Source organism: Agelaius phoeniceus, chromosome 5, assembly GCF_051311805.1.
Source record: "Agelaius phoeniceus isolate bAgePho1 chromosome 5, bAgePho1.hap1, whole genome shotgun sequence".
In the NCBI taxonomy this organism is placed as follows: Eukaryota; Metazoa; Chordata; class Aves; order Passeriformes; family Icteridae; genus Agelaius; species Agelaius phoeniceus.
In genome coordinates, this window is record NC_135269.1 from 40,813,485 (window position 1) to 40,839,889 (window position 26,405).

General features: G+C 42.3%; 2 protein-coding genes, 1 long non-coding RNA gene and 1 other non-coding gene across 5 annotated transcripts; 3 read left to right on the forward strand and 1 right to left on the reverse strand.

Annotated features, from left to right (window-relative positions):
* The first annotated feature begins 332 nt into the window (after positions 1-332).
* Positions 333-3,895, forward strand: RPL18A (ribosomal protein L18a). The gene is made up of 5 exons (XM_054631932.2): positions 333-479; positions 868-1,047; positions 1,615-1,744; positions 3,220-3,329; positions 3,746-3,895. Exons 1-5 carry the CDS (start codon positions 462-464, stop codon positions 3,836-3,838), a joined length of 531 nt encoding a protein of 176 aa, XP_054487907.2. The 5' UTR covers positions 333-461; the 3' UTR covers positions 3,839-3,895.
* LOC129120131 (small nucleolar RNA SNORA68) lies at positions 2,339-2,470 on the forward strand. The gene has a single exon (XR_008534192.1). It is a non-coding gene; the product is annotated as a small nucleolar RNA SNORA68 (small nucleolar RNA).
* Positions 3,746-5,213, reverse strand: LOC143694144 (uncharacterized). Its single transcript, XR_013182418.1, has 2 exons — positions 5,075-5,213; positions 3,746-4,926 (listed from the first exon to the last, which is right to left on the reverse strand). It is a non-coding gene; the product is annotated as an uncharacterized LOC143694144 (long non-coding RNA).
* Positions 5,214-5,247: 34 nt separating this feature from the next.
* KICS2 (KICSTOR subunit 2) lies at positions 5,248-15,007 on the forward strand. 2 transcript variants are annotated; one of them, XM_054631930.2, is made up of 4 exons: positions 5,248-5,585; positions 7,616-7,689; positions 7,768-7,904; positions 12,284-15,007. In XM_054631930.2, exons 1-4 carry the CDS (start codon positions 5,351-5,353, stop codon positions 13,098-13,100), a joined length of 1,263 nt encoding a protein of 420 aa, XP_054487905.1. In that variant the 5' UTR covers positions 5,248-5,350; the 3' UTR covers positions 13,101-15,007. The 2 variants fall into 2 exon arrangements, with proteins under 2 accessions (XP_054487905.1, XP_054487904.1); XM_054631929.2 differs by having other exon boundaries at positions 7,616-7,904.
* The last annotated feature ends 11,398 nt before the right edge of the window (positions 15,008-26,405 follow it).

Sequence of the window (26,405 nt, forward strand, 5' to 3'; positions counted from 1 at the left end):
TATCCCGGAGGACGACGAGTGAGAAAGGTTCCCCCGATACCCCCTACGCTGCCGGCTACCGCCCCGAGGGAATTTCGGTGTCTCCGCCTGGAGCCTCTTTGCAACATCCTTCACGCTAACGCCAGCAGGGCGGGCTGGAGAGGGAGTCACGCACAGCCAAGTCTACCTTCTATCAGGCCCATGCGGGCCCGCGGCCCCGGTGCCGCGAGCAGGGGCTTGGGCCGGGGCCGCGCTGCCTGCAGCCAACGATAGGGGGAGCGCGAGCCGGGCCGGGCCACGCGGCGCCGCCAGCCCGGAAGCCAGGGCCGCGCGCGGAGACTGACAGCTGCCTGCTCCAATCGCGCTCTGCTCGCAACCAATCGCCGCGCGGGCCTCCGGGGGCGGGGCGGGGTGATGACGTCAGGCGGCAGCGCACGTTGCCCATCCCTTTCCTTTCCTGCCAGCGACGGTGGTGGAGCGCCATGAAGGCGTCGGGCACCGTGAGTACGGAGCGGAGCCCGGCGGGCACAGCCGGGGCCGGGAGTGCGGCCGGGGTGGCCGTCGGGAGAGCGGCGGTGGCGGGTTGTAGCTCGAGAGTGGCCCGTGCGTGCCCGAACGGCACCGCCTGGCCCATGTGGCGGCGAGCGGCCAACATGGCGGCGGCGCCGCCGCTCCCGCCAGGCGCGGACCCAGATCGGCGTGCCGTACTGCGGGGAGATCTGCGGAACATCGACCCGCCCGGCGCAAGGGGCTCCCTCCCCTAATGGATTGAGCTCCTTTCGTCGCATTGTTCCTTTGAGGAGCCGCCTCAAAGGGCTCGGGGCGGGCGTCGCGGTGCCTCCGCGGCTCACTCACTCGGCGGTCCGCCTGGTTTTCGTGTTCCTCCAGCTGCGGGAGTACAAGGTGGTCGGGCGCTGCTTGCCCACGCCGAAATGCACGACCCCTCCTCTGTACCGCATGCGCATCTTCGCTCCGAACCATGTCGTCGCCAAGTCCCGATTCTGGTACTTCGTCTCTCAGCTGAAGAAGATGAAGAAGTCTTCTGGGGAGATTGTGTACTGTGGACAGGTGAAGAATTATAAACCTAAAAGCTTCTTATGGAGTTCCAGCAGGTGTATGTGGAGGGATTTTACAGGAATTGCAGTTATGGGGTGTGAGGTTGAAATCCACTGTCTTTCAGTTGCTGTGAAAAGGAGTGACAAGTTTGCTTTTTGAAAGTAGTAGTATATGTCTTGTAAACGAAATACATATTTACTTACTGCTTCAAAATGATGAGTCATGTGTTGAATCTTAGACTTAGGTTCATTGTACAATATATCTTTTAAGAGGCATTTGCACATTCATAGCCCTGGGAAAGTGGATGTTTGTATGCTTACACTCCTCTTCCTTGATACTTCAAGAACACTCTTTAGAGCTGAAATCTTGTGTTTTTCTTTGAATTACTAAAGCTCTCTACTCTGAATTACCAAGACATATCCAGTTATCTTGGTAAGGGGAAAGAGAACAAAGAGTTGTTTTTTGACAGTAAGACTTAAAACAGGGGTTTTGTTAGAGCTCTGAAATATTTATTCTTAAAATTTTAAAATGGTGATAGTACATAATCTCTAACGCTTCCATATTCTTGTGTAATTCCAGGTGTATGAGAAGTCCCCTCTGCGGGTAAAAAATTTTGGTATTTGGTTGCGCTATGATTCTCGTAGTGGAACCCACAACATGTACAGGGAGTACAGAGATTTGACCACTGCGGGTGCTGTCACTCAGTGCTGTAAGTATATGTAGCTGTTTGAGGTGTAAAACAGTAGAAGCAGTATACAAACAGAAGATTAAATCTCAAATTAGGCATAAAGCATGCTGACTTAACCCATGGTAAAATAACCGAAACACTAGACAATTAAAGGAGGGGGTTGCCAGCTATTCCATAGATATTTATCTATTATACATCTGATAGGTGACTTGTTACCTCTCTTTATACAGTTTCTCTGACTGGAAAATACTCCCACTTCTTTTTGGTGTGTCTTTCTACAATTCTAGTACTGAGAATTTATTGACTTTTCAGGTGCTGTGTGTATTTCCTGCGCTGTGCTGTTTTAAGATAATTGAATATATCTTCCCAAGTCTTGTGAAAAGAGTATTTCAGAGATCATGGGGAGTATAATAGAATCTGTCCTTTATCGAGCAAGTAGAAAAAAAAAAACAGGGAAAAAGCCCCTACTGTAACTCGAAGATCTCATCACATCATTTCATGGAGAAGTAATGGTTGTCCTGATTTCAGACTGTTTTGTGAAGTACTTAAAGTGATAGACCATTTGTGTAGCTGTTGCTGTTGGTACTTGAGTCCAGAGTGTTATAAGCACTACGGATTGCACATAAAAACCCAAAGAATATTGTTCTTAATAATGATATTCTTGTCATGTGTGCAAATATTAAATGTATCTTGTCGCCTTTCAAAAGCTGAAGTGCTGTTGAAAGTGAAATTTAAGGTTCTACATTAATGTGCAATAATCTCTGTTAATGAACATACTGAAGGATTGCTTAGGAGACCCAGAAAACTTTTCATGACTGATACATTTATGTTCAAGAATAGTTGTGGCAGGTAAGTTTTTAATAGATGTGTTAGATCTTCATGGGAAGCACAGTAGTATTTTAACAGCCATACTTGTGGAGCTAGCTATGGATGTGATTTGAAGCCAGTGATTTGCACTGCTGAATAGAGGAATTTTCAGGTAGCCCAAGTTCAGTTGTTTCCTCTATTCAAAAAGCCTGATTATGTGGGCTGAACATCAATTCATGGTTCTATTGCTGGTCAATTTCAATAAAAGTAAAGATATCCTCAGGTCCTACTCTTACCTGCACCTTCCTTTTGGAAAGGAAAGTGTTTTGAAGTTCATGTGTCTTTCTAGTAATATTTCAGTTGATTCTGAATCACAGGATTTTTTTCTCTTGAAAGAGAGTATGTAGTCCTACGTATATTACTTGTGTCCTTCTTGAAATTTGACAAGAAGATTCAAATGGCTTTTCCTATTGTGGAGCTTACTTAAAACTTACAGGAGGAGTTTGCTGCTGCTTGTTGGTTTTGTGATATTTGTGGTATCACTTTATATAACAGTGATTTTAATTACAGATGATCAGAAATTTTAAAAATTTTAGATGACGCTATGAACATTTCTTGAACAAAGGGCTGTAAGATTCTTGAGCTGAACATGTAATAAAATTCCTTTTTAATGAGTTCTGTTGTTCTAGACCGTGATATGGGAGCCCGTCATCGTGCCCGTGCTCACTCTATCCAGATCATGAAGGTTGAGGAAATTGCTGCCAGCAAGTGCCGCAGACCAGCAGTCAAGCAGTTCCATGTAAGTGAGCCAGCACTGGCTGGTGGGTCCTGGGCCAGCGTTGGATTGGAAGAGGGGATCTCTCTTGTGTGGTACAGGTTTGCTTTGCAGCCAGAAATAGAGCAGGAGCCAAACCGGGGTGTGTATGTTAACGATTATGGTATATTATGATCAAGACTTCTGCTGCTACAAGTGTTTGGAAGAAAGTCACAATAAAGTAAATACATGTTATGCTACAGAAGACATGCCTCTGACTGGCATTACTTTGAAAAAAAGAATGCAAAATTAATTAAGTCGTGTGAAGTGTATCTTAAGTTGTGGGTGGATTACTTCTCTAAGCATAAGGTAGTCACTGAATACAGCTTGGCCATTTATTCCAAACTATTTTCTGTTGTTCATCTGATACCTCAATTAACATAGAAACATTTTTCTTGCAGGATTCTAAAATCAAGTTCCCGCTGCCGCACAGAGTTCTGCGTCGCCAGCACAAACCACGCTTCACCACCAAGAGACCAAATACTTTCTATTAAATACAAAAACATGTTGTCAACTCTGTGTTGCAATAAAGGTCTTATTGGAAGCTTTCACTCCCAGTTGTCTTTTGGAGACTCTGTCCTGGTTATCTAGGAGTCCCCATTCCTGTTCTTTTCTTTTCTGTAAACTATTGGCAGCCTACTATTCACAGCTGTGATTCCCTTGAACAGGTGAGTGTTTCAGGTGCTTACCTAAATTACTGAAATATTCCATCAATAAATCAAATTTTAATAACCAACTTTCCAGGTCAGATACATCTGTTGTTGAGCTGCTGTAAAATCCTACTTCCATTTTGTCCCTTTGGCACACTAAGTGAACAGTTGAGTTCAGGAAGAAGGCAACTTCTGGTGCATACAGAACTCAGACTTAGCTGTAAGAATAAAAGACCTTATAACTTCAGTTAAGCTGCTTCAAATTTTAAGCACTTGAAGCCAAAATTCTAGTTCTAACCAGAACCTTTTCAGGGATGGTACACACCACTCTGAATAAGGGATGCATATGGAGGTGCCTGTGCCTAGAAAAGAAAAATGATGAAGTGCTTGGCAGATTTATCCTTTTCTATTAGACCAATGAATGAAAATAATGACAATTTCTATATCCAAATCCGAATCCTTAGGCTCCTATGTTCACAGTAAGAAGCTTGCAGACACTGTAGTTGAGGTTTATTTAAAAGACTGCTTCATACCTAAAGGTGGTACTTGCATCTGATGCCCATTTTCAGTGCTGGTGTTTCCTGAACAGGAGGCAGTCAGCTACTTAAATAAGTAAGTGGGTCATACCAGTGTCAAAGAACTCATGCTGTGTCTTGTCCAGATTTCAGTTTGAAAACAGCTGCAGGTGCTGTTAGAGTGCAGGGAAATACTGTGCAGAGAGGAAACTGGGAATGTGTCCTTTCTGGGTTGACTGGAGAGCTGCCACTCAATCTGGAGCGGTGCTGTCTGTCAGTGCAAGGGTGGGTAAGTTCTGTGGAACTGGAACCAGTCAGCGTGGCTGCAGAGAGCTCCCCTTCTTGTGGCTCAGCCTTGTGCTCCTCATCGCCTGCACGGAGAATCAGTTCAGGCAGCTCGTCTGTCTGAAACATGAACTGCAGAGAATGGGAATAATGTGGGCAATCCACAATCTCCCCAGCGCAAGGGAGGGAGAAACTAAAGCCAAAGTAGCTGGAGGGTCCTGTGGGAGTGAGAGGTGGGAGTAAGAACCTGGAGCTTTAGAAGGTTTTTAGCTGTACGTACAATTTAGCAGGAGCGTGTTTCCGTTCCGCGTACACCGTGAAGCGCAGGGCGGCGGGCCGGCGGCGCGCGGCCAGCAGGGCATGCGCACGGGCGCGCGCAAACCGGGGCCCGGCGCTCCCGCGCGCTGCCGCTGCCCCGCCCGCCGGCCGCGCGAGCCCCCGCCCGTCACGTGACCCAGAGCTGGCCGCTCCCCGCTCCGCCGGTCACGTGTTCCCTCGCGCGGGCGGGCGGGCGCCGGACCCGGAAGTGGCGGCCGCTGCGGAGGCGCCGGGCGGGATGGGGGAGTCGATCCCGCTGGGAGCGCCGGTGCCCGTGGAGCAGGCCGTGCTGGAGACCTTCTTCTCCCACCTGGGCATCTTCTCCTACGACAAGGCCAAGGACAATGTGGAGAAGGAGCGGGAGGCCAACAAGAGCGCGGGCTCCAGCTGGCTGGCGCTGCTGGCCGGGCTGGCGCACCTGGCGGCGGCCGAGAAGGCCTATCACAGCATGACCTTCCTGGGACAGAAGCTAGGTACCGCTCCGGGGAGGGAGGGACCGGCTCTCCCAGCCCGTGCCGCGCCCGCCTCAGCCGGGGGGCCTGCCCCACGCTGGGCTCCGCGGGCAATCGCGGAGCGGGCGGCCGGGAGCTCACCTGGCAGCCGGCGTTTGCAGGTGCTGGGACTCGCGGGGGCCCTGCCTCGGCGGGTCCGTGCCCGTGCGTCCGAAAGACCAGTGCTGGCTAAGTGAGAGTCCGTGAGCCCGCTGGGAAATCGGCCGCTGAGAAACCATTAGCGCTGCCACTAAGGAATGAACGAGAGGACAGAGGTGCTGTGCAGGTGGCACGCTGGCTGCTGTGCCACTCGCTGCATCTCTTCCCTGGCCGGCAGGGTCCGGCCTTCCCAAGAATTAGCCAGAGGTGTTTCTGTGCTGAGATGCTCTGGCTGAGATATAGGCAAAGATGACCTTACTGGGGTGACCAAAGCGTTAAAGCTTTTTCACCTTGCATCAGAGGTGTATATGCTGGAGATAGCATCCTAGGAGTTGTTACCCATGCAGATACTGCAGGATCTCAGGAAGCTTTGGCCATGATAGCAGCTGCTTCATATTTTATCAGTACATGAATAGAAAAATTCCAAACTGGCACAGGATGAGCTTTCATGATGCTACCCTCTGGGCAAAGCTGCTTATTTTCTTTTTGAAGTGCAGATGGGTATGGAAATGGATCAAAGGATATGAGTCTGATGTGTAGCACATTAAACCATCAAGAAAATTCAGCTTTGTTATTTAAGTGATGACTTGGAACTGTTATAAGATCTTTACAGCCAAAACTCTGTCTATAAGGCTGACTTTAAAGAGTGAATTTTGTGCTTGCATAAAGGATGAAGGTGACAACAGAAGGGGCAAAGTTTTGTTTATTTATTTGCTTCATGAACAACTGCAATAGATGATTCTTCCTCCTGCCCATGGCTGGGGGGCTACTCCTGTGTTACAATGGGAGCTGTTTCACTATGATAGCCAATTCTCTACATTTCTACCTCAAATGTCAGTGGTCACCTTTGACCATTATATGTGTAAAAGGAATGTGGAAAGAGCTATCCAGCATTACAAAATTTATAAGCGGTTTCAAAGAGGCACCTAAATTTGGAATCTTTAAAAGATTCAGACTCAATCTCTGTGGTCTTTGCTCTGCTGCAGCTGTTGACTGCCAGAATGGCACATTAGGTCTTCTGTAAATAGAAACTATGAAATAAGGCTAGTACATTTGTACAGTCTTTTTGTAATGTCAAAATTAAATATCTTTGGCCCTTTGCTGCTCTCTTCTTTTCTTTTTTAAATTCCTCATAGTGTTGAGGGGGTAGAAAGGGGTGCAGATAACTTCTTGTTCTCCTTCCTGCCCTCCAAGTTTTACTTATGGATTAACCTGCACTGTGGTCTCACTGGGATAAAATGTGATTATTTTCCCTTTAAGTTCTGGTTTATATTTAGATTGTATAGGGACTAGTAACATTTGATTTGTACACACAGATGTCACATGGCTCCCATTTAAAGGTTGCTTTGTGAATTTGAGTGCTTCATGATGGAAGAGCAATTGTTAAGGGAATTCTCTGGAAAACATCTAGAGTTATTAATAGGAGTGGAGGCTATTAAAATTTGATCAGTCAAGTCATGATTACTTAATTCTTCTGACTTCCACAGATAACAGTATTTCCAGGTTATGTATCATAGTAGCAAATTTAACTGAACCCTGGGTTTCTTAAAAATCATGTCATAACTGAGGCAGCTGTGAAGGAGTTACTGTTTTGCAGCAGCCATTGACTGCTGAGACATGAAGTGGGACAAGTGTAGCTTGCATGAAATTACATAAAGTGCTTCTGAGCATATGCTCTGTAATTCAGTTACGTGCAGAATAAAATACTGAATTTTGTTTCTTTGTTAAAAGAAGTACTGTAATTAAACAATGCTTACAAACAACTAGATCTATAATTACAAGAATTTTCCAGTGTTGCTGTCTATCTTTGCCGTCCCTGGATTTTGGTAATACCTCCATATTTATCTGAACAGGTGGTCAGTCATTCTTCAGCCGCAAGGACTCCATCCGAACCATCTACACATCTCTGCATAATGAGCTGAAGAAGGTGGTGGCGACGGGTCACAATGCACTAGGAGGAACAGCTCCTCACTTGGAAGAGCTGCTTTCTCACCTGTCTGAACAGCTCTGTTTTTTTGTTCAGGCTCGGATGGAAATTGCTGACTTCTATGAAAAAATGTACACGCTCAGCACCCAAAAGTTCATTAACTCTGAGGAACTGGTAAACATTTTGGAATCCATCTTAAAGAAATACAGTTCAAGGTCAGTGCTTCTTTGCTGGCAGTACGTACTCAGGCACGTGATCTGTAATACCTGATGTTGAAGTTCAAAGCAAACCCAAAGACTTTGCTGTCCTTTGACTGCTGAGCAGCACAGGTCCTTCACAAGTTAATGTATGAAGTCTGTGTTGGCCAGCAGCATCAGATGCATGAAGTTTCTTCCAAAGAAGAAAAATAACAAAGGGAGTCTGCTCATGGTGTACTAGGAGCCTTCCTCCCTATGCCGTAATTAATATTCAGCATGTTCATTTCCAGGAGAGAGGAGGAGTGATTTTCCTTTTATAAGATGCAAGGCTTATTGAACTTTTTTCTTTGGTAGGGGAGAGGAAACAAGCCTTAATTTTGTATGGACTTCAGTAAAGGTGGCATAAATAAAGCAAATACTTTTGTGACAATCTTACTTTTTAAGAATATATATCTGCTTAGATCTAAAAGCTACACCACAACTATCTGGCCTAGCTGGGAGGGCTTTATGGTGCTCTGTTACCACTTTTCTCCAGAGGTCTTGAAGCCAGTAGGAGGAGCACCTCTGAGACTTTGGTCCTTGCCACTGTGGTTTCTTGAAGTTAAGATTTAATAGATCCTGTTGCAAAAATCCTGGGATGTTTCTAAATGAGGGTAGGTTGGGTATTTCACATCTAACTTATGTGCCTTGAAAGTGATAGCAGTTTAAAAGAGAATTTTTGAATGCTTCTCAACACACTCAATTTCTGCCTCTTCATTTTAAACCAAAAAAGGTAGCTATTGAAGGAAGTTAACTGTCAGATGTGGTTGAATTTCTTTAAATTGTTGTTAGTGAAATAGTGTCTAAGAAGACTTTTGGGGAGAATATTCATAGGTCTTACTTTTTTCAGTTATGATTTTTATAGTGTTCACCTAGGAAAAATGAAGATAATTCAGTGCTGCTTTCTGATATTCCAAATAGAAGCACTGCAGCTGATTCTCTTATTTTTTAGGGATACCTTTGGCAAATTGCTATGTAACTTTGCAATTTGAAAATCAAAACTAGTCTATATGATCTTAGTAGTGATGTTTTCAGTTCTTGGCTTTTGATCACTTAAAATATCAGGGCTGTTAGTCCAGTAAAAACCTGAAACTTAGATATTTTTTCTTTGGTGTGATAAACTTTAATGAGTAAAGGGAAGTAAGTTTAGGGGTTTGGGTGGGTTTGTTGTTGGCATGTTTTTGTTTGTTTTTGTTTTTTTTTTTTAAAGTTGATTTCTCTTGCACACTAACAACTGCCATCTGTTCTGAGGATGTGCTGAATCAACAGCACTGTTAAAAATCTAGAACCGAAATTCTTACTTTGATGAAGAGATTGGAGATTATACCTGCATATGACACGTTTTACTAAGCTATTTAAATAAATTTCATTGGTACATTTGTACTTCTAAGGCATATCTGTTACATAGTATGTTTATATAATATGTATTATATAACTATATATATATCATAACATCTTATAAAAAAGGCAATTTCTCTCTGGAAAAAATACTGATGATCTTGCTTTGGGTTAACAAGCAGTCTTTAAGATGGAGACAATCTAAGGTGCTGTCAGAGCTAATTCAGTAGCTGCAGTGTGCTCCTCCCCAGTGACATGCAGAACATTTCTGGAGAAAGTGGGTATAGTGATATATTCCTTAAGTCCTTCCTTTTAGTTTCTTTGTATCTCAAATCATTTTCTGGGATGTGTTATGTGGATATGTACTGGCTGCTAGGCATTTCTGCTTTACAGTTGAAAGATCAAATAAACTCATCCTTACCCAGCCTCTTCCCTCTGTCAGTATATTCCTCACTTGTTGTAGTTGAGGATCTGTGCCATTATTTCAGCCAGCTGTGCTAAGGCCAGACAGGACATTTGTTTTTAGATAGGTTCTGGCCTTGGTTTCTTTCCTTTATGTGTGAAAGTAGCTGGGCAGATAACGTAGAGGAAATAGCTGGTAGCTGGTAAAGGAACAGCAGAATTGACAGTTAACAAAACATATTGTTTGTATCTGAAATATCATTAATTCTTGAACAGTTTAAAGCTATTTTGTTACTATGTTATTACTACTTATTGCTGACTTGTGCATGGCCAGTACTCGACATTTTCCTTTCCATTTTTCTGTAGAATACATCTGGAGGAGTAACTTCTCCTGAAGTTTTTAGCTGTTGGTTTGGGTAGGATCTTAAATAATTAAAGCAGCATCAGAAGCAAGAGCCTTTAAAAGCTTAGTATAAAATGAATAAGTTACTACAACACCTATTTTAATGTAATAATTTTTAAATGTTTAATGTATTATATCTAGTCAGCATTGTGTAATATGTACATGTATGTGTGATCTCTGGAAGAAAATAAAAAGAAAATGTGGCTTCTTCACAGTCTGCAAAACAAAACTAGCATCCCTCTGCTTTCAGGAATGATTAGGAGGAAAAAAAATCAAATTTTCAATGTGTTCTTAAGGTTTTGACACTCTGGCTTATGAAATATTGCAAAAACTCGTCTGTTTTCCGTGATACTGAGCTCAGTTGGATGCTTCTACATTATAAAACTCAATTACAGCAGTTAGATTTAGTGCATAACTCGTCCGTTTTCTCTGTAACCATATCAAGCTTCTCAGCTGTAGCTGAGGTGTGTATTTTTTGATTAAAACAGTTTAGCAAAGCCTGCTGGACAGTGCAACATTAGGAAAGCCATGAAGTAAAGTAGAAGTGGGAAGCTGTACATCAGAATGTTAATCCAGGAGGCTTTGGCAGTGCTGCCTTAATAAGGATTTTTAAATTGATTTTAAAATGGAAGAAAACTTTCTTGATCTAACTGCAAATGTATTTAAATCACTGTGCTGTGTGTCATTTGATGGGACTGCAGCAAATAATGTTGCATAATGGTTTTTGTACCCTCCTAAAATACAGAGCAACAAAACTGTTTTTCTGGTGAATACCAAAACCATTGGAAAGAATTAATGTTGACTATTAGAAATTATTTTTTGTTGACTCTTGTTTAAGCTCTTGTTTGTTCAAAGAAATGTAAATAGCTCTGGGCTTCTCAGCCCCCTAGAGTGGCCAGTAAACACTGGATCTCTGCTCTAGCAGCTCATCCTGGGGGTTGCTGACACGTGCTGGGTGCAGAAGGTGCCTGATTACCCAGCCAGGCTGGTTTGCCCAACGTGGTGCATCAGCTGGTTTATGATACTCTTAATTTCATTTTCTTCAAATAAATTTGGACTTGAATCTTAATAACAGATACTTGCAAGATACAAATTTTGGCTTCCAAAAAAAAGAGAGATGCTTACAGATCAGTGATCAAATAGTCAGACATTTCTCACGAGCCAAAGGAAAAGTAGTGGAGAGGGGATGAAAAGCCTGACATTTTCTTTCTCTCTTCTGGTCTACCACAAAATGAAGTGTTTTGATCTTGAACCAGCTATTTCCAAAACAGGTTGTATTTGTTGTGTCCTAGAAGCTGACAGGAATAATGACATTGCTTTAGTTTTAAAAGCTGGAAAAATTCTGTATTAACTTTATTGTTTTAAACCAATAACAGGACACAAGATATTTTTCTGAAGTGAGATGATAAATTTGTCTTTACTTAAATGGAAACCTCATCAAGTCTTGTCTTTGAACTGTTCATTGTTCTTTATTAGAGACCTCTTTGAATCCTAAATGCCAATGGGGGAACTTACTAATAAGGCCACTTCTTTCTAAAGTTATATATTTTACATTACAGTTTTTCACTGTTTCAATTAAGTTATTGCTGATGTTATAAATTGCAAATAACTTGACGATCATGGAAAGAGAGGGAGAAAATACTGCATCTGTATTTTTTCTAAATGTCAGGGGGAAAAGTGAGAAGAGAAGGAGTTAATTATGGTTCCAAACAGCAAAACCAAACTCAGCCTGACTTCCTCATAGCTCCCCTATGTGAACAATAGATCTATAACATAATCCCTTTGATTTAACTTAATGTCTTACTGCTGCTCCAGAACCATCAAGACATATATTTTACCATCAAGACATATATATTACTGCCAGAAGAGATTTTAAATTGGAACAAGATCATCTGAATTTAAAAAGAAATGGTGTTATAGTAGTTCATAGATTAAGATAAACTGTGATTGTTGAACTGATGAAATATAACTCCTTTACTTTGGTAGAGAAATGTCTGACAGGTGTTTTTGTCAGATATGAAGCGCTGTTTGTTTGTAGAAGTATTTACCCTAATTATGTAAAAAGAACTGTTCTTTAAATTAAGAGTATTATTTTTTTATTTACACTTTGCTCTGCTTTGATGTTTGATCTTTTGTCTAACTGGCAAATACTGTCTGATTATTTCATCATTGTGTACAGCAGTTCTCATGTCTTGACTAATGTTATGTTTTCTAGATTTCATCATCCAATCCTCAGTCCTCTTGAAAGCAGTTTCCAGCTGGAGGTAGATGTGCTTGCACACCTCTTAAAGGCTCAGGCTCAGATCTCAGAGTGGAAGTTCCTTCCATCCCTGGTCAACTTGCACAGTGCTCACACAAAGCTACAAACTTGGGGCCAAATTTTTGAGAAACAGCGGGAGACCAAGAAGCACCTGTTTGGAGGGCAGTCTCAGAAGGCTGTGCAACCTCCACACCTCTTCCTCTGGCTCATGAAGCTCAAAAACATTCTCCTTGCCAAGTTTAGCTTTTACTTTCATGAGGCTCTTAGTCGACAGACAACAGCATCTGAAATGAAAACTTTGACTGCTAAAACAAATCCTGATTACTTTGGGAAAATTTCCAGCTTCATCCGGAAGTATGACGCTGTCAATGTTTCCTTAATTTTTGACAATCGTGGATCAGAGAGTTTTCAGGGACACGGTTATCATCATCCCCACTCATACAGGGAAGCCCCCAAGGGAGTGGATCAGTATCCTGCAGTGGTGTCTTTGCCCAGTGACAGGCCTGTTATGCACTGGCCCAATGTCATCATGATTATGACTGATAGAACCTCTGACCTCAACAGTTTGGAGAAGGTTGTTCACTTCTACGATGACAAAGTCCAAAGCACCTACTTTCTGACTCGCCCTGAACCACACTTTACCATTGTAGTTATTTTTGAGTCCAAGAAGTCAGAAAGGGACTATCATTTTATTTCTTTTCTCAATGAAATTTCACATTCCCTTAAGAACTCCAAAGCTTTTGCAAGTTTGAAACCTGGATCCAAAGGGTGAAGTACAAACTACTTAAAAGTTGTCAAGGCACTATGCTAGCCTTGAGGGAGCTGTAGCTTTCAAAGTTACATAAATTTGTGGTTCTCAGAGTCTAATTGAAAAGGAACCATTTTTTTAAAATGTTATAAGTTTGTTGTTTTTTTTTTTAAGCTAACAGACACTTGAAGAAAAGTATTTTTGGGCAGTACTCTGTGGGGCAACTTAATTGTGGGGTGGTAAAGGGCCACCATGGGGTTTTTTGGTGTGGTTTTCAATTTCCAGTATGATTTATTTTTTTAGTCCACAGTTTGTTGCCTGTATCAGAAAGGAATATATGCACTTTATCATAGTCTGATCATTGACTGTCTTCTACAGAGTTTATTGAAAATGTGGTAAGGATGGAAGATGCTATCTTTTCAGAAAACTGCATTGCCTGACAGAAACGATTTCTGGGATCTAAACACTGATGCAAGGGAATATTAAAAAAAAGTGAACCTGCAAAGACACATTTTAAATAAAAAGATGAGAATCAGAAAAGTCACTATAGTTAATTATAATTTAGTTTCCAAATTGTTTAAAATGATAATTGAGGTCTCTGACACTCTGTTAAGCACTGGTAATCTGTTCTGAAGGCCCTGTGTCATAAAGCTTGGTCACTGCTCCAGGACTTGGGCTGGGGCAAGAAAAGCTGCAGAATGGCCTGGAAGGCTGATGTGTTCTGGAGTGCTGTGACAGTGTGGGCCCAGTCTTGGCTCAGGCTAACTGAAGCAGACAAGGTGAATTTGAGCAGGTGTTCTAGAAGGAGCAGCTCCATGGGAAAAGCACCAAGGCTCTTTTCAATTTGTGCTTTTTGTCTGGCTAACTTTAAAAAGGTAGTTGAAAATGCCCTTTCAAAATGATTTATTGTCTAATACGCTGTTAGTATTGACCTAGATTTGTTTTCAGATTTTTATAACTATTTTTTTCTCTCTATTCAGTTTTAAATAATTACATAATTAAGCCAAAACACTTTGGGGATTTGGATTTATATATATAGCCTATGCAGTATGTTTACCTCATTCTTTCACCACTTCTAGGCTGCAGGGTTGGAATAAGTATGTTTTCTAGTTACCCTGAAAGTGCTTTAATTTGGAAATGAGGGTTTCCAAATATAATAAAGGGGTCAATTTGGCTGTGCCTCTAGCCTTACATTGCAGGATTGTTCTGACTGTTAGCTATGCAGTTGTGCACGCACTTTGACAGGGGTTCAGGAGAACTGATGTATATATAAGTGTAGTAAAGGTCATTAGCTGACACTGTGTAATGTATAATAGCATTATCAGGTTGGTTTTTAAAGGGAGTTTAAGTCAAAATGTTGGTTTCTGTTAAGATTGAACTATAAAAGATACTTTTTCAAATGTGTCTTTTAATGCTTCCCTTTCTCTCCCACAGAAGGTTGTGGTAACTTGTCTTGCCTCTCTGCAAATGCTGACATTTTACAATCACATAAGCATGTTCTGTTCTTGGAAAACAAGCTCTGACTTTCCACTCTGTGCCCAATGGAACTTTCCTTGCTTTGCTCTAACTGTGTGTAGCCTGTTTTGAATATCTTTGGTACTGCCTTTTACCTGAAGTCTTGGTCTGACTGCAGCACCACTTGAAAAAGCTCTACTCATTGCCACTAAAAGATATCAGGGGTTGCAAATTTACCAGCAGTTGGAGGGCGCCTGTTTTTTGTAAGAGTGTTACCCTTTGCTGCTTGAATTACATTTTAACAGGACAAAGTTGCAAATGACAGTACTCAGAGAGTTTGTGTGCTTCCCTCTGTGGGACAGTGACCTTGTAATAACATGTAGTTTTGACTTCCTCAGCCTGAGTAACACAAAAGAAACTGTCACCAGAACTGATTCCCAGTCTTCAGCAGTGTAAATAAAGTGTTGTACAAAATCTGTCTGCCTGTACAGTACTTCTCTGTCATAGTGTCTGTGGGAAAGGGGAGAGAAAACTGGAGGAAGAAACTCTGTGTGGTACAGACATGTTCATTTCTGAGTTGGAAGAGGGGGAAGAGAAATCTTCTGCCCTTTGAAGCAGACTAGCAGCTTTTACCAGTTGCTGAAATGTCTAGAGGCTGTTCCCAGTGGTTTTTATGGGGAGAGGAAAAGGGGGTGACTGTTCAGCAGACTTGGTAGCTCACATCACACTCCTGTCATTGTTCTTGGCAAATGGTGTCTCAGAAGGGAAGGTATGCTGGGTGATGTTTTTGTGCCGGAGGAGGTGGTTTGCTGCAGATTTTTTCTTCAGAGGATCTTGGTGAAGCAATCACAGGAGCCTTGTGACTTGTGGGTAAGAATTTATGAATATTTCAGTTGATGAAGAACCAAAGGGAACCATAACCATTACTCTGTGGTGTGTGAAGGGAGGAAATGGGAGAGATTTGCAGGCAAAGGGTAGAAAGAATTGGGTTCTGGAGAGACTTGTGGGGCTGTCTCTGAGTCCTATACCTGTTGATCTCCTTGCAAGATCTCAGCCTTAAGTTAATATAACATTGGGAGCAGAAAGCTCAGGCCATAGGAAGGCCATTGGATGAAGACAGGTGAAGCTGAAGAGAGAGGTGACATACAATCAATATGAAACAGTGTTGCAGAGTTGAGGTGTGCTGTGACCAAAAACAAAGTGTGGGGGGTGTGAGTATGAGGAATGAATGAATATTTATAGATTTATCAGATCCATGAACACTCATGGCACAGTTTCTTATTTGATGCTTTATGGAGTTTATGTTTTAAATTACTAATGAGGTGATGGGGAGACTGCATTAGGTTCAAACTGGTAGATATGTGGAAGAAATTCTTCGCTACGAGTATGATGAGACATTGGAACAGGCTGTCCAGAGAAGCTGTGGTTGCCCCATCCCTGGCCAGGTTGGATGGGGCTTGGAGCAACCTGGTCTAGTGGAATGTGTCTCCAGCCATGGCAGGGGCTTGAATGCAGATGGTCTTTAAGATCCCTGTGAGCCCCAACCTTTCTGTGATTCTGTATCTATGATGTAAAACTGGCTAGGCCAGAACGGAAAACTGGCATAATTAAGCAAGGGGAGGGAACATATCTGTGGAGTAAGTAAAGGTGACCAGAAACTCAGTAACTGGAAAAAAATGCATTCATTACTAACTCCAATACTGGAAAGATTGATCAGTGTCTTTACTATAAGAACTGGAAAACAAATAAGACTTTTGCTGAACTGGGTAATAGCCCATCTGCCAGCTTTTCCTCTACACCAATTTAGCTAAGATTAAATCTTTGAAAGTCATGTATAAATGACTGCTTTAAGTACAAGATGTAAAGATATTTATGATAGCATACTGAAAGCCATTTCTTCCAGACATATTTAAACATTTTTAAAACAGGTACTGAGATTTAATATTCCCAGTGCCATTCAGATTGCCTAGAATAGCTGTGTTGGAGCTTATCTTGTAGCAAATTTCATGTACCTCATCACTTGCTTGAGTCCATGAGGATACTTGGGAAATATTTAATTTTGTATCCTTCGCCTGCAGTGTGATTTTGACAGCAAATGTATTCTAAGTCGGATATATTTTATATTTATGTCTTGTAAGCTGTTTTTTTTTGCATGTGGTATTCAGGTTTTTTCTTGAATAAGACATTTTTTTTTATTTCTCCTCCCTTTGCATAAAGACAGTGCAGGGAATGGAAACTAATATATTTTGTATTATGCTGCAAAGTACTGCAACATCTGCATAATGCATATAATATTCAGGCTTTAATGATCTAAAAGTAACTCCTGGTATCTGTTTGAACGCTAACACCTGGTGTTCATCTAATCCACCTAAAAAAAATATTTGCACTATAGCAGAAAGTAATTTTATGTCACTCACACAGTTAATCACTGCTCTGGTCCACTCATCTTCATATATAAGCCTTTTGAGACATTAGTGATCATTCTAGTCGTGGTTCTTTGACATCATTTTTCTGAGGCTTCTTTGTGTATGTGCTTCAGCCTGCTGCTGCCTTTGCACTGGGTCCAAGTCTTCTCATTACCAAGCTTTTCTTGAGAAAATCAGCAGTGTGCCATACTTCATTCCTCAAGTCCTATTTTTTGGCCCACTGCCTACAACCGCTCATCTTGCAGAAAGCAGGACGTCACACAGCGTGACTGGTCCTGGGCTTCTGGTGAGATCTGTGGTTGCTTCCAGAAGTGCTGGCACTAAGCTGACTTAGTTGGCTGAAAAGTTTGGTGTTTCTTCCCTGTTTGCTCCAGAAGTCCTGCTTTCAGACTCACAGGGATGTAAGCCAGCCATGCCTGGGTGGATGCAGCAGAGGCCAAGCACTGCTCATTTGCTTGGGCTCTGCCTGATCCTCAAGAGCAGTAGGTCAGTGTTGTGCCCATGGGAACAGCCACTGAGTGGCCCAGCAGAGATGGCCTTTGGGCTGCAACTGTGCAAAGGTGGGAGCTATTTATAATATTTATAAATATTATTTATAATATTTATATTAGAAATATTTGTTTGTTTGTTTGTTTGTTTATTCCAGAAAAGAGGCTCTGGAAATGAGAATGCTGACAAAGCACAGCTTTGCAGACCTGGCAAAAACAATATACAGGTCAAATGCAAGATGGAACTGCACTCTGATTTCATGTTAGCAAAGGACTGATTTAAACATGAAGTCTCCTTTGGAGGATAGAAGTAAAACGTTTTTGTACTGAAACTGGTTTAAATGCTCAACCATTTTTTTCCAGGAACTGCTTCTTTCCCTCTCTGGTTCTTGCATGCACTCAACACATGCCCTAACTTATTCTGATCACTGCTATGGAGCTTTTCTGGGGGAGTTTGCCTGTTTCAGTACAGCTCTCTCTTAACTTCCAACCTGGTGTTGCAGCCACTAGGTTTGTGGTAGGGTAACAGAATTCTCCACCTTGCAGCTGGGACCTGGCTGTGCCCCAGCTGCCCAGGGCAGTGGCAAGAAGGGCAGAATGCAGGAGAAGGGGAAAAAAGCCACTACAAGATGGGCTTGGGCAGATGGCAGCTCTGGGAAAGACAGGCAGAGAGAAAAGAGATGGCAGAAGGGCTGCATTGCAGATGGACTGTGAGCAGAAGATTTTGTTGGCCTCTCTGCATTGCTGGCCTAATTTCACAGGAATCGATATAAATTTTATGTGCTGAAAAAGCTGGGTTAGACCCCACCTGTAGTTGCAGCTGCTTGTTTTATGTGACTACTTTAAAATAACTATACTCTTTCTATTAGGGTGGTGTTCCATCTTTAGGTATCAGCAGCCTTGGCAAAGCAGCTGGTTTTGGGCAGATGATTAAGACAAGCTTTGTGGTATCCTGTTATTAGCTGGAATATGCTGCTACAATACTACAAGCTAACATCTGAAGCATCAGAGTAGTGAAATGCTGTGCTTCATTTGTGCAGCTCACTGCTGATAAGATAAAATATTTAGTGGCACTAAGTTTTGGCTCTGATATATGCATCATTTGCTGTAAAGGTATTCAGAGGCTCTTGAGTGTGTGCAAGTTGAATTCCTCAGATCAGAGCCATGAGGAGCCAATGTCACCATGGTGCTGTACTGGGATGCACAACCTTGAACCAAGAATTGTCAGGTTCCTGTGGGAAGGATGATGTGATCCTTGGCAAAATGAGGGCCAGTGAGAGATGCTGAGGTCAGGCTGGGGGTGTCCCTATTAAAGTGAATTCCCAAGCTTTGATTGTGTCTTGGAGTTAGTTCTCTCAGGGAACTCAGGCAGAGGGAATTGCTTCCCACAGTATGGAATAGCCTGATGGTCTCTTAAACATTTGTTTAGTAAAATGTCATACCCAATATCAACGTTGGCTTTGACCAGGGGAATCCAAGTCAACCTCTCCCTCTTCTGTGTGGTTACGCAGATGTTCAGCAGAGCCTCCAGGTATTTCCTCTGCTTTCTCAGGTAAGGAATAAGCTTCCTCTCTCTGGCCTTGGATAATTCTCTTGGCAGATGGTGGAGGAGAGGTTCAATTGTCTGAAGAGGAGAAGCTCATCTGCTTTCTGGGTGGGTGCAGCCCAGAACTGGTTCACAGTCATCACTGTGAGCAGTGGCCAAAGGGCCACCCTGCTTTCAGCAGGATCTGTGGTGGCTACTGCAGCCTGAAGCCACAGGTTCTCCCAGTGCTCTTCAGGGACTGGGAGTGATGCTCCACCAAGGACTGTCTGTGACTGCCTGAGACCTCCATATCACCCAGAGGTAAAACTCTAGGAAGACAACACGTAAACAGTGAAAATTTGGGTTATAATACCATTCATGTGAGGGCTCTGCATAAGACTTGCAGTGGGAAAGATGCTTTTGCCTCCAGCAGTACAGCTGGCTCCAGTCCTCAGTCTGAGGGATGCCAGCACTTCAGGGGGATGGGGTGAGAGATTGGGAGTACTAACAGGTTTAGCTTTCTGCTTTTAATCCCATGATGCAAATCTGTCCAAACTATTTTGAAAAGTTGACAGATTAAGTCCCATTCTAGATGTAGAGCTCATCTCTGAGTAAAGTGCCTGGAGCTCTGCTGAAAGCAAGATGTGTAAGCCAAATAAAAGCTGCCTTTCCTTTCTCATCATGCATCCCTGTCTAGAAAGAGCAAGAGCAAGTTACTTTCAAGTGTCATTAGATAATAGCATTTTGGGGAAAACCTGATACTCATTTATTGTTAAAAAAACAGGGAATGAGTGCAATGAATCAAGTCTCCACCTCACCCTCCTACACAATTTATCTACAGTTTTGCCTGCAAATTCAATAGAATTGGAGGTAGCCCATCAGCTACTATGAACTTAGTTTTGTGCTCAGGCTGGCTTTGCTTGGAGGACTTCAAAATTTTGTACATTGAATTTTCCCAGCCCAGGAGTTGCCTCAAGCTGGTTGACCTGTCTGTACCTTGCAGAGAGAAAAGCAGGAGGCAAATTTCTGAAGTTGTGTGTTACTCACTCTCTATCAAGCATAAAAATAAATGGGTATAAATCTTGCTCCAACCTAGTGGGATCTGTGGCACTATCTGATTTTTCTTGCTATCCCTGTAGACTGAAATGATATCCCAAATCCTTACCCCAGAAAATGTAAGGCTCTCAATATCCTAATATCCTGTGGGTGCCTCAGGCTCACCTCTGCTTAGGACTGTTTTGTTAAAATATGGCTTGTAACTTAGGAATGGATCACTCTAGTTGTTTATATCTGAAATTGTCAGAGAACAGTTAAAAAATCCCACCACCACCTTATTGATGAATTTTTAGTATGTTCAAAAAGGAAGTGCAAAATGAGAGATGGAGCAGTCACAAGCTCTTGCTACTTGTAGCTTTAAAGCTGTCAAGGAAAATATCTTCAGGAGACTAAGATAATAATTGAAACTATAAGGCTCATACTTCAGAGTGTGATTTACTCACCAAACACTGAGGAATTCATCTGTCTGGAATGTTATTTGGCAAATGTGCATTAAAGGGACTTTATTTATGCTTCTCATGGTAGGACTTTCTTGAGTTGGTATGTTATGTTTGAATTGAGCCAGATACAGCTTTTTCCAAAGCTGCAAAGATTCAGACACTGCAAAATTTTGGCTTGAAATTCAGTGCAGGTCAACAGATTCCTATTTGCAATTTTTGTACCATTTCTTAATGCATGTGATCGATATGTTAAACCACAGTTTTGCTTCAGTAAGGCAGAAAAAGTGCCACTAGAGGGTGGTATTATTACAAAAAGAAAAAAAGCAATTAGGAATCTCTTTCCAGAATAAAATAATACTCTCCTACACATTTATAAACATGAGATAGATTTTACTGCTCTAGTCAGATTTGTTTGAGTGGCTTTTTTCCCCATTGGATGATTTGTAGTTCTGTTTTAGCTGTAAACAGCAATAGCAACTATCTAGTTTCATACCTTAATGTATATAGGAATACTAAAATGATGTTGTTTCATCTTCTCTGCAAGAAACTTTTTTATTGATTGCCAAAAAAAATCTGTAAAAGAGCTTTTATGACTTTTTTCTCTTGAAAACTACCCATTCACTTAAATTTGCATTCCAGTTTAGAAAAGATGGAGTGGGTTTTTTCTTTCCTTTTTTTTTTCTTATTAAACAGTGAGAAAATGAAAAAAATATTGTTTGCCAAGGCTGTGCAGTATGACCTGTTAAAGGCCTCATAGAGAATATCAGGCTAGGGTTTAAGCCTATTGCAAAGTAATAACAAGATTTTGATAGTCTTCATAGTGGGATAATCTTTTGATAGTCTTTTGATAGTGGGAAGAGTTAGTGTGGTATATAAGTATAAATATATCTAGCATAACAGTGTGTGTATATGTGTGTGTGCATGGAGTGTGGTACACTCATATGCACATGATGTACACCATGTCAGTCACCATGGTATCACCATGTACCTCTGATAAATGGTTGTACTGTACCAGCCAAAGTACAGCCAGACATTGGGCACTGGGGGCTGAGGGGCAGGGACAGGAACAGGGCAGTGCAGGGGCTGGTGGCTCCGGGCCTGGGCTGATGTCCTTGTGCTGCTTTGGGTTGTGGTAGAATCACAGAATGGTTTGGGATTTTGGGTGGGAGGGACATTAAAGATTATCTGGTTCCAACCCTCTTCCATGGGCAGAGACACCTTTCACAAGCCCCACAAGATGCTGCTGGGTTTGTGTTTGGGCACGAGGGCTGTGGGCAAGAGCCTGTGCCACCCCACTGCTGCCCTTGGCATGGAGGTGGGGGAGCTTTGCCAATGCTGCAGCCTGCACCAGCCCCAAAGAGAACCTGCAGGAGGCAGAGGAGGAGGGAAATTGGAAAGAACACAAGGGTCAAAGGAGAAACCAGCAGGACCTTCTCTTCTCCCATCTATCCTCCAAGAGGAGAGCAAGCCAATTTCATGGCACTTTCAGCATGGTTGACGAACCTGCAGCACCTGGGGGTGTGGGCTTGCTGTGCCAGGAGTCAGGTGGGGATGGTGTCCCCAGACAGTGACAAACTCCTCCCAACCTCTTGCAACCTTTTGTGATGACAGCCAACCCCTTGTGCTTCACCCTCTGCCCCCAGCCTGGGTCAAACCCCAGTAACAATTGTATTTATTTTCCCTTCTTTGGTATTGGAAGGCAGCTGGATGTAAGGCACTATCTAACCACAGCCTTTTGGGCTTTGATGTGATCTGAGAAGCATGAGTGTGTGTTTCCCTGCTGCTGTTTTACATCACTGCACACAACAGCTATGCTGCTGGGGGGCAGCATTGCAGCCTGAGCTGGAGTATTAAAATGATGATCACATGGGGTTTGGTGGTGCAGTAAATGCATTCCTGCACCATGACAATGTTGAAATCCTGGCTCTTCAGGGGACAGGATGGTGCCTTTGAACTGATACTGTGACTGCGTGCGTAGGATGCTAATGCAGCATGCAAAGCCACCCTGTGGTGCGCTGGATTAATAGAACAGATTTTCAATGAATCATTGGGAAGATGAAATTTCCTACTTGCATTTAATCTTAGCCTGATAAATCACTTGGAGGGAGGGGGGAGACCACAAATCTAACAGTAATATAGGTGCAATTAGTGCTCCCATGATGAGACAGACTTGGGTTTGGAGAGCTGGCAGTGGTGGGGAGCTTGGCTGACAGTGTGGGGCTGGGGGAACATGGAAGGAGGTTGGATTACACTGCAAAAACACATATTGGGGTGGGAGCAGCAGCAGGGCAGAGCTAAGTGGCTCCTCCTCATTTGCACGCTGGCCATTGAGTGTATGGTTAAAAACTAATAATGTTCAGCCAGTTACTATAGCAATGGTGTGGCACGAGTTGTCATGGTGATGGAGCAGAATTTTCATCACGTTCCTTCAGGAGGGTGATGGATGCCGTTCTGGGAGGCTCTGAACCATTTGCCTCATATGCACAGAAACACTTGCACCTGCTGCAGTCAGTGAACATGCCCTTCCAGTGTCATTACCTGGTATTCCATGTCCTCATGCTAAATTTTTCTTTCATATTTATAAAGTTAAGAACACTGATCAGCCATAAATTGCTAAGCCAAACCTAATTATGTGCACTATTATTATATAAGGTGTGTTAAAAAACCATAATTTTGGCATTGGGGCTGTTCCCAAACACTTTGTACTCTTCACCTCTGTATCTGCCAATGACACAACTCAATGGGACATTGGGTGCCCATTTGCAAAAAGTAATTTTAAGCTGATTTGCTTCAAATGCTCCCACTTAATACAGAAAAAATTGTATGTTCTGCCTTGAAAATGCATCTTTTTTTCAGTTTTGTTTAAATTGCCTTTGCTTTCTCTTATTCCTTGGGCTTTAAGAACAATACACTGTCTTTCCTTACTCATGAGCTAGGCATTAATTCCTCCTTGTCAGGGCCTTTTTCGTATAGGTGATCCACAGGACCAGGGCCCTGTATGTAAATAATATTGCTTTCAATGGTTCTTCCTTTAGGAGATCGGGTGTAATGCCTATTTACCCCTGTAGGGACCAAGAGCATACTTATCAGCTATGTCTCTGCAGTTGTGCAAGAAAACAACCTCCTAGACTGCAGAGCACATCTAGCAATTTGGTTTTGTAAGGACAGAAATCCATTCAACTTGATGCAGGGTGATGGCTGTTTTAAAAGAACATAATATTCTGTTCATCAGCTACTTTTAAAAATCCCTAAACCCTTTACCACATGTAAGTTTCTGTGCTATACCATACACTTCAAAATGAAGCCAGTAGTGGTGCTTCACATCAGGGTTTACATGTTGCTCTTATAAATGCTGATTTATAGGCACCAGGAAGCCCAGGAATGGGAAAAATCTCAATTTGGGACGTACAGCCTAATAGCACCAATATTTCCTAAATGTCTCCAATTTCATTTTGTCCTGTGCTTTTTTGCAGGTAAGTTTTGGGTATGCCAGCAGAACTGTATTGACTGCCAGGGAGCATAGGAACAATATTGGCTCAGAAGCATCTTGGGATTTGGATCTGTATAGTGCTGGGGAGGAATCTAGGCTATGCTGGAGGCTGTGTCACTTTGGATTTAGGAAAGTAATCCCAGATATGTTTTAAGTCCTTTTTTTCTTCAAAAAGCTCTGATGACTGTGTGCTTCAGCATTCTACTGACATGAGGAACACCACTGGCACATGTCCTGGAGTCCTTGTTCTAGTTCCTCTAAGCAAAGTCCAGCTCTTACAGCACCACTGTTGACATCTACAGAAGCCAGGGTTTTTTTTTTTTTTTTCTTTTACTTTTCTTCTTGTTTGGACCTTTATAACTACTCCAGTAAATAATGTTAAACTCATCAACCCAAAGAACTAAGTTTTCAGAAATTCACTGAGCTGTGTGGTTTCCATTTACTAATTTAAGAAAAAGAAAAAATAAAGTGAGGCATCTGGGTGAGGTCAGCTCTAAGGTACAGGTTACTGAACTACCACCGCATGCTGGTTCTGGTTTTCCAAAATACCCTGGATAGATCTGAGTCCCTGTTAGGGATTAGGTACAGAGCTACATGGACCTGTGCCAAACCTGGTGCAGCCCTCCTTGATTGACTTTTTAGGCTTCTCAGAGCCATTAGTTTTACCAGGAGATGTGTAAAACATTGGGAAAATGTTGTTCCATCTCATTAAAGATTTGGCAAATGTGCTCTGTTGTATCATCTCATTGTACGTCCATTTGTTTGCTTTTCATACAGAATATTTCAAGCTTTTGTTCACTTGAATCTTTCAAGTGCTGGAATTAAATCCAGCATGTCATTGAGTTGTCCTGTTGACACTAAAAAATAATCACAAAGGGGGGGCTTGTGCAGTGCCCATCTTATTCTTCTGATGTTGCATCAGCCCTGGAAGCCTTTCAAAGCCACTTCAGATAGTCCCTGCTCTCTGCTAGGATCTGTTCAGTTTACTTTTGTTTGGATTAATGCAAGTCTGTGGTCATGGGGCAATTACAAATAAATGAAGTATGAAAGACTTCATAGGATCTTTATTTGGATATCTAGTCAGGCATAAACTGTGATGTCAGTGCAGCTGTGTCCCAGATCAGGTGACGCCAGTGCATAAAGATTTGTAAACTGTGCTATTGTTCTCCAGGTATAACATTGTATATGATTTTTGGCAAGTGATCTCAAGAAATCTTATACCAAGGTGATTTTTTTTCTGCCTTATCAGTCTTTCTGATGATAAAAGAAAACTGGCTTTTGAAATAATCAATGTCTCTTGTATTACTCTGGTATAGACAAGAAGATTTATGCCCAGACTTGTTGAGTGCTCCCACCCCTATTCCTCCCAAGTAAAAGACAGTTTCTGTCACTGTATTTTGAGAGAGGTGGATTTAACTGTGTTCAGCTGCTGAAAAACTTTGAAGCTCGATGAGATGAAAGATAATGCTGGAAGTCGCATGAGTAACTTCTTACAGCAGAGACTGCTCACAAGATTACAGGATGTGCAAGTCCACTAATGAATAAATTCAGGGTTTATGAGCTCGGAGGAAACTTTTCAGTGATGTTAAACTAACTCCACAAGATACTGTTAAACCCCTTGTCTTTGGGGAAAGTGTTTATTTACAGGGACAGCATTGGTTCAGAAATTTGTTCTCTTGTTAGAAGGAATATTGCTGCAAATTATTTTAATAGGAAGTTCTGATGAGGGAATGTTTGTCCTAGAGATTTTTCCAAGATGTTCAACAAACTATTGCAAGTTAGTAAGTTAGTAGAGACATTTTTAAACAGGAGTGAAACTCCTCTGATATGTACATCAGCTGCTTCCTTACATGGCAAGGAGTGTTAATGAGATGTTTCAGCATGCTACAAGGAACTGCCAAAAAAAAATGGTGGGCCCAATGGGGCCCACCCATTTTCTTTCTGTCAACAGTCAAGCAAGAGATGACAGGCTCTTGATGCTCTGCCATGAATGGACTGCAGAACACTGCTTGTCAAAATGCAAAGTCCAGGAGGGAGGAGAAGTTGGTATCCATGTGAAGGATGCTTATGAATGGATTTTGGTGGTGGAAAACACATGCACTGCATCAAAGGTGATTTCAACATTGGATATTGTCCCCTTTAGTCTTCCTCAATATGAAAACACATGTATAGTTATAAAACACTTGAGGAATGTTATCTTTATTTGGTGGGTCTGTCAACTTAGGAAAGATACTAGGGAAATTTGCAAGAGCCTTGGGAGTGGGAAACACCTGCCCTCCAGATTTGGGGTAAGGGTATGAAACCTGTTTGCATGTGTGTATTCGTATGTGTGTGTAATGGAGACTGGAAACAGAAACCAAGAGATATTGATTTTGTCCTTGCAGAGACCCAGAAGTAGTTGGTTACACAATAAATGGGAGAAATGAAAAATGATGCTGTAGCAGTATGA